Here is a 7,947-nt window from a genome sequence, read left to right on the forward strand (position 1 = left end):
ACACAATGTACTGTTCTTTTAGTTCACGTTTTCTTTGACGATGTACAGAATGTTTGTGGCATTTGTACTTGCTTTTCTTGACTTTAATAAACTGTAAAAAGAAAAGGTAAATACAAATTTAACGATATAAATCACATAAAGGTACGATCAAAATGAGTGTCAGTATTTCAATTTTTTAAGAAAATCCACTCAGTTGTATCTCACAAACATCTAATATCCATGTTGTACATTGCATTCTTTGAAGCGCAATAAAGTAATAACAGCCGTTAAAACATAAAACTTGTCTTTCTTTGTATTAATTAACCCCAAAAAATATCATGTGAACTTGTTCCTTATTTTTCTCCTGAGCATTTTCTTTCATTTTTAATTTTCTTGTTTAATTATAAAAATAACAGTTCCCTTGAAAAAGCTGCAGAATAGCATGAGTTTTGTTTGTTGCGGACTATATGATGATCTGTGCAAAGATACTTCACTAATACAGTGATTCTTAAACCTTTCACTACAAGTACAGCCTCAGAAGACAACACAGTAAAACCGCAGCTCGTAATCCTTGTTTTTAACTTCGAAGTGAAACGCTTTAAACAGATCAAGTACCTGACAGTAACAAACGGACCAATCTACCTTAACTAAAACAATTTAAAAAAATCTTACCTGCTTCTTTATCTGAACATTATCCCTTCAACAAACTCAACTGATTAGGGGACATGCATCGAAGGCTGAGCAGCAGCAGTTAGACCTCCATTGGGTGAAGAGGCGAGGGGGAACCTCCCCCAGAAAATTTTGAATGAAGTAGATGTGATTTCCTGCGTTTTGGTGTTTAAACATCTTCGTTTACCTACATTTGTAAACACTCTGCTTATGTCAAGATCCTACCCCTCCAATTACTTGACAGTTCAGAGCCAGACACCGTCCCTGCTCGTTATTCTCCAACTCCACATGTGAAACCTCCAGGCGCCTTCTCCATCTGGGCTCCTGCCTGCGTACGACTGCCTGGTTAGCTCGTTCGGCACTCACCCCCACCACTCTTTTAGGGGCGTAGATTTTTTTAAGGGTAGACAGAAATGCTACTTAAAGGGGCAGCTCATATACTCGTAAGTGACTGTTGTGTTTAAAATTAGTGTTTATGTAATTATTTTCAATTTACATATCCAATTATCTTATTCATTCAAGGCAGTCATATTTGTTGATAACTTTATTATTAGTAAACCTGAGAGTTACCGGATCCAAACAAACCGTTACCGGAACACACCCTGTCAAAATAAGAGCGTTCCCAGATCCTGATCTGGCAGGATCTGGCTCAAATTAAGCCCAGGTTAAGACGGATGACAAAGTGAGATGGAGGAGGAGCTGAAAGAAAAAGAAGACTGAAGATCATCTCAAGAACCTCACTTGGTGTCTTCTTTGGTAACAAGTGGCATAGCGACTTCATTGGCACTGAGTTTCTAGAAATCTTCCCAATTTCACTTTTGTTTAGAGTAGTTTCAATTCGAAAGCAAGATCGTACATTGCTAGAACCACACATCTTTAAATCTTTAGCATCTTTAGCCTTAACCCTCGTGTTGCCTTTACCTGCAAGGCCTCACTCTTAAAACTGAGTCATTTTGACCTAAAGGCAGCAGGAAAGTGAGGTTAATTAGCTTATGTACCTTGTAAATTATAGCAAAATATCTTGACTACTACTAAAACAGGTCCTGACACTGACTGATAAAATACTCACTCCAGAATCAGAACTGGTCCAACATACAATGCATCGAAACAATACGTGTTGATGTAGTTATGGAACACATCAGCCTATCTTCGACTCAGCAGACATGACAGTGTAAAGATAAAACCCATACTTATCCATCAGCCAGTGCAGCCGAAATATAACTATGATGTCACCGTCATGGACGCTTAGCCAGTGGGATTTATAATCCTCTTGTTGGTTTCCTGGCTGCTGGTGTGTTTGATGAGCGGAGACAGGTGAGATGTGACTCCAATGACGGTGCTAACCAGAGAGCTTCACGTCGCCCCTCCTTAGCTGCATCGTCACTTTGGACATAAATAGCTTTACTCGAAGCCACGCAGGGACGACAGGGGAAGGGGTCACTTGGTGGACATAAGAGACCAAACACCCTGAGCACAGTCATCGCAGTTTACAGTTGCCCACCAGGAAAGGAGACAGCTCTGGGTATAGACACTTTACTGCAGCTCTTCAGACATGGGAATGCTTGGATCCATACCTCAGAAACAAGCGCAGGTTCTCATGCTGGGCCTGAACGGCTCGGGAAAGACCACCCTGCTGTACAAACTAAAATACAACGAGAGCGTGGTTACGGTGCCAACGGTGGGCTTCAATGTGGAGTCTCTGGAGACGCATGGGAGCGGCCCCGGACTGACGGTGTGGGATGTTGGGGGTCAGAAGAAGATGAGGCCCCACTGGAAGAATCACGTCCAAGACACAGCTGGACTGATGTTCGTGATGGACAGTCGAGATGAGGAGAGGCTGGACGAGGCTCGCAAAGAACTTCATCGGGTAATTATCACATAAACTTGACGCTTAGCAGCAGAGTAAGAGCATTTAAACTCGTATTCTAGTGAAATATCTTACGCTTGTTAACTGTTTTTAGAACAAACTCATATTTGAATCCAGATCATTTGATTTAAATGTACTTGTTGAAACATTCCTGAAAATGTTCAATTCAAAATGTTCCTCAGGTCCTGAGATACAACAGTCTCAGAGGAGTTCCTCTTGTCATTCTGGCCAACAAACAGGACCTGCCAGGTGCTCTGAGCCCAGAAGCACTCTGCCTGAAACTGGGCTTGAAGGGGGCGTGTGACGGCAGGGCATGGTTCATCCAGCCCTGCTCTGGCACCACTGGTATGGGACTGGAAGATGGTTTCAGGAGAATGGTTTACCTGATGAAAACTCCACTCAAACGGACTCAAGAGGACATTGGGGTTAAGATGAGATCTCGAGGCTTCAGTTTCACTGCGGTGAAACGAGCTTTGCTCTGTGGCAGCTGATCTGGTTGTGTGTGTTGGTGGGGCCAGGATCTTACTTGGTTTCTTGGGCTGACTTATCTGCAAATGGTCGGAGCCATCTGTGAGGTCGACGGATGACACAAACGCAAAGACTTGAGGTCATCTGTTTGGTGCAACTGTGAAGGAGGAAAAGTGATGAAAAAGCCACGAGGATTTGTATAAAACAATAAAATCTTGGATTATGGAGGTGGTTTTGAAAAAAACAGTTGTCCTGAGCATGTTGAAGACATCTGAGTGAAACAATATACGAACATGTCAACGCTTTTTTTAAAGTTAATGTTTTATGCATTTTATTGCTCAACATGTTTTTCTAATTGTATAGTTTTTATTATACATAAATAATATTACGATAAATATTACATTTTGTTTTTTGTTATCTTTTCATAAACTTTTACTGTTCTTGAGTTGGAGAAACACACAAGAGTTCCAATGTGCTTATACTATAATGTAACTGTGCACATGGCAATAAATTCTACTCTATTCTATTGTGAGTGGCAAAAGTATGTGAACTTTTGATTTTTTTTATCTGGTGTGACCCCTGTGCAGCAGTAACTAACTATGTTTCCAGTAACTGTTGATCAGTCCTGCACACCGGCTTGGAGGAATTTTAGCTCATTCATCTTTCAACCTTTATTTATACAGGTTAGTCTCATTGAGCCACAAGGACTCATTTACAAGAGAGACCTGTTTAAAACAAAGAACACAGATGAGGTACAAACATCAATAGGCAGTCATATAAAAAAGCATATAAAATGAAAAGTAAATAGAAGAAATGACATAAAAACAAAACAAAAACAGCTACATTATAAAGCGATGTAAAATGCTAAAAGCAGGAACATGACTGAGTCATCTTTTTCAATTAACTTAACAGTTGTTTAAAATCCCTTAGAGAGGTCAAGGTCGAGAGCTTCAGATCTTTTTGCAAGATATTCCAGGAAACAGGAGCGGAGTAGGAGAAGGCCTTTTCGCCAAATTCATACCATACCATTTTATTTATAGAGCACTTAAAACAGTGACAAGGCCAACCAAAGTGATGTACAGACAGAACAACAGGTAACACACAAAGCAAAATACAAAATGAAGTAAATCAGAATATAGACATAAAAACGATGCAGATAATGACGACAAACCAGTGTGGAGCATACAGGTTCAAAACACAGATCATCTGGTGTTGAATGCTACTGAATAGTATTGAGTTTTTAAACGGGACTTGAAAACCGAGAGGGAGGGGGCCTGCCTGACAAGCAGAGGTAACTCATTCCAGAGTCTTGGTCCTGCTACAAAGAAGGCCCTGTCACCTCTGCGCTTAAGACGAGTTCCTAGAACTGTGAGGAGCAACTGGTCCGCTGACCTCAGGGAATTCAGTCCGTACTGAGGGAACACTGCAGGTAATGATGTCCTGAGAGCGCACGCTGTAGCTGCACTCACACATTGACATGTAGGAGATGTATGAAGGCAACAGACCAAGAAGTGATTTAAAAATGAAAAAGTAGCAGTGGGAGAGTCTATGTGAAGTTAATGATGACCAATTGACCAATGAATACAGGGTGCAAAGATGGGTACAGTAGTTACAGCCAGTTATGAATCTTAGTGCACCATGATAGACAGCGTCCAACATCTGTAAGGTGGTTGCAGGAGCGTTCGTGTTAATAATGTCACTGTAGTCAATGGAGGGAAGGAATGTAGCAGTTACAAAGTGTTTCCTAACATTCAGAGTTAGACAGGATGTGTTTCTAAAAAAAGAAACCCAGTTTTACTTTCAGTTTCTTTACCAAGTTTTCGACATGAGGCTTAAAAGAGAGATGTGCATCAACCAAAATACTCAAGTATTTGTAAGAATCGACAAACTCAATAGTCAAGTCAAGTCACATTTATTTATGTAGCACATTTAAAACAGTAACTGTTATCAAAGTGCTTACCAAAAAAGATCACAGCATCAAATATTAATAACAACATATTACAGCAACATGAATAAAAGCATAAAAACATGAAATATAATGAGAAACAATGAAATACTAAATCAAATCACCCTGCGTTAAATGTCAGGGAGTAAAAGCAAAATGGATATACACAATCATCAACAACGAAATACCAAATGAGATCACACTGTGTTAAATGCCAATGAGTACAGATGTGTTTTGAGGAGAGATTTAAAAATAGAGACAGAGGTGGCCTGTCGAATGTTGATGGGCAGATTGTTCCAGAGTGCCACTCCGGGGATTTTGTTTGTGGTTGGATCCAATTACATCTTGTTGATCGTGTGATTCGTTCATTTAATACAGCTATCCAGACGACAACACCATCTGGTAGCAGGATCAAATTAGTGACGACCCAAGGGGGTCTGTCTGCTCCGGTCAGGTTCTCAGCGGTCAGAGCCGAGTCCCATTCAGGAGTGTTGCTCAGCTTTACCATCCAGGCTTGATGACCTGCTCGCTTCGCTTTATTCCAGGCCATAGTTTGGATCTGGATGGTGTCGTTCTGATCCCATGGCAGGAAAACATTCTTTGCGGTGACGTCCCAGCAGGTCATGTTTGCATACTTGGATCTTCCATGGGCTACTTTCACATGCGTCAGGCTCCATGGTCGGACTCCAGCTAGATACAAAATAATTAACAACATTTCTAAGCCTATTAACACTACGAGTACCCGCAGCAGGGTTCGTAGACAAGTCGCATTATCCAAAATCTTAGTCCTTAAACGGTCCTTAAGTCGGTTTGGGGTCGCTTCATCATCGCTGTCATCGCTGCTCGAATCATCGCTGTAAGGGCTTCTGTATGTCAGTGACATCTTCTTGAAAGGGGTTCTTGCTTCTTCTAGCTCGACGCCTCTTCTTCCAGTGCCTGTGGTTCATAGACATTCGTCCTTTAAGGAGCTCTAGATATAGTGGAGAGGGGTGTGGAAATCCGAGGTCTAGTCCTTTCCACACCCATTTCCATTGAGTTACCAATCATTCTTTGGGTTCGAGTTGGGGTCCCTGAAGGTTCCACATTTGTTGGAAATTGGGTCCCCCAGTTATTTTCCGTTGTGCTTGATAAATGGCCTCCACATATTGAATTGCGGTGGGGCCTCTTGATAGCTTCTACCATTTGCAGGCTTCTACTCCAAATCATTATTCCACCCACCGAGATTTCGAAGAATCGGCTTTGGTATAGTTCGTGGTAATTAGGTCCCCATCTGAGCTTTATTTCCTTTCCCCCCATGGTCAGGTGGACAACGTTGAATATCCATGGGGACGTTGGTGGGCAAGGCTGAATCCAGATGTCGTATCTAGGAAAATGTGCTTGTTTTGGATGTTGCTCCTTTTGAGGTTCGTCCAGGCTAGATCTTCTGATGTACTGGCTATTGGTATAGAAATAGTTCTTTGTGCAGTTTTTCCATATGGAGAAGTCAAATACTGGTTTGTCGAGCCATACTATGTCGTCTAAGATTATTAAGGCTGGTATTTTTGAGCCAGATTGGTTGTACTGAATCAGTACATTAGTTACACCAGCTTCGATTGGTTTTGAATCTAGGATTTCTTCTTTCTTTATGTCTTCCCTCTTTGTAAGTCTGCCAGCGTGGGTGAGGTTAGACATGTCCTCGTTCATTACTTTTTCCTTCGGTGGGCCAGGTGAATAGGAACCTTGCGTTTCTGATTCCTCCTGGAGCTCTGGCTGTCACTCGCCCCTTATAGAATTCTACGCTGAGCGGTGAGGGGTGGCACAGGTTAGGCCGTAATCCTCGCCACACCCACTTCCATTGATGGACTGCCCAGCTGGAAGGCTCTCCTAGGGGTCCCTCCGTTGGCAAAAGTTGATCGCCTATGTAGCCAACGATCTCGCCTCCCTCTTCAAATCTCTCCAAGGCGTGCCCCATCACTCGCCCGATGAGTTCTTCTTTGTCTGCCCTAAATTGTTCGTATTGGTCTCCCAGTTCCGACAGTGCCGTCGTTATGCTGACTAGGGGGTGCCCTCTGTATGGTTCCTAGAACTGTGAGGACCATAGATGCATCCTTACACTTCTATGCTGATGACACACTTGTTTATTGTCGAGCTAGAACAGTTGATAAGGATTTTAAGCTCTTACAGTCTGCATTCGACACCATCCAGTCAGATTTGTTCCATCTCAGACTTGTGCTAAATGCTGATAAACCAAAAAGGATGTTGTTTTCAATCGGGAAGTTGGTACCAGCAGTCATTCCTTCTATCTTATCTACGAATGGTGTCCCTATTAAATATTTCTCCCAAATCATCGCCTCAAACAGCCACAATCCCCGCGTTCTTTTCAACACCATTAACTCCATTTTAACAGTGCCTCAGTCTGCCAACAGGGAGGCCTCTGCAGTTATGTGTGACGACTTTGCCAGTTTCTTTGTTAAAAAGGTTGAGTCGATCTGGTCACTGATTCCTCACACCACAGCTGACCCCTCTGTCTTTGTCCCCTCCACATCAGTCTTTAACCAGTTTGAACCCATTTCCCTCTCATTTCTAAATTATGTCATTGGTCATATAAAACCCTCAGGTTCCCCTGCTGACCCCATCCCTGCATCATTTTTTAAACAAGTCCTACCCTCCATTGGACCCTCTGTTCTTGACATTATAAACAGCAGTATGGCTACAGGTGTAGTTCCTGACACTTTTAAACATGCAGTGGTAACTCCTTTAATAAAAAAACCCGGACTTGACCCTTCAACCTGCTCAAACTTCAGACCCATCTCCAAACTTCCCTTTCTTTCTAAGATCCTGGAGAAAATAGTTTTCACTCAATTAAACGAGTTCTTGAGTGGAAATTCTATTCTTGAGATCTTTCAGTCTGGCTTTAAGAAACTACACAGCACTGAAACAGCCTTAGTTAAGGTCCGCAATGACATTCTTCTGGCAAATGACTCTGGTCAGTCTGTAGTCCTGGTACTCCTTGACCTTACCGCTGCATTTGATACTGTGG

The 7,947-nt window shown here is 42.2% G+C and overlaps 1 protein-coding gene across 1 annotated transcript; it reads left to right on the plus strand.

Moving 5' to 3' along the window:
- Nucleotides 1–2,200: 2,200 nt before the first annotated feature.
- On the plus strand, nucleotides 2,201–3,006 carry LOC119411277 (ADP-ribosylation factor-like protein 14). The gene is made up of 2 exons (XM_037678214.1): nucleotides 2,201–2,515; nucleotides 2,698–3,006. The coding sequence occupies exons 1-2, from the start codon at nucleotides 2,201–2,203 to the stop codon at nucleotides 3,004–3,006; spliced, it is 624 nt and encodes a 207-aa protein (XP_037534142.1).
- Nucleotides 3,007–7,947: the final 4,941 nt, after the last annotated feature.

This window comes from Nematolebias whitei, chromosome 6 (genome assembly GCF_014905685.2).
Source record: "Nematolebias whitei isolate Nwh7 chromosome 6, NemWhi1, whole genome shotgun sequence".
Lineage (NCBI taxonomy): Eukaryota > Metazoa > Chordata > Actinopteri > Cyprinodontiformes > Rivulidae > Nematolebias > Nematolebias whitei.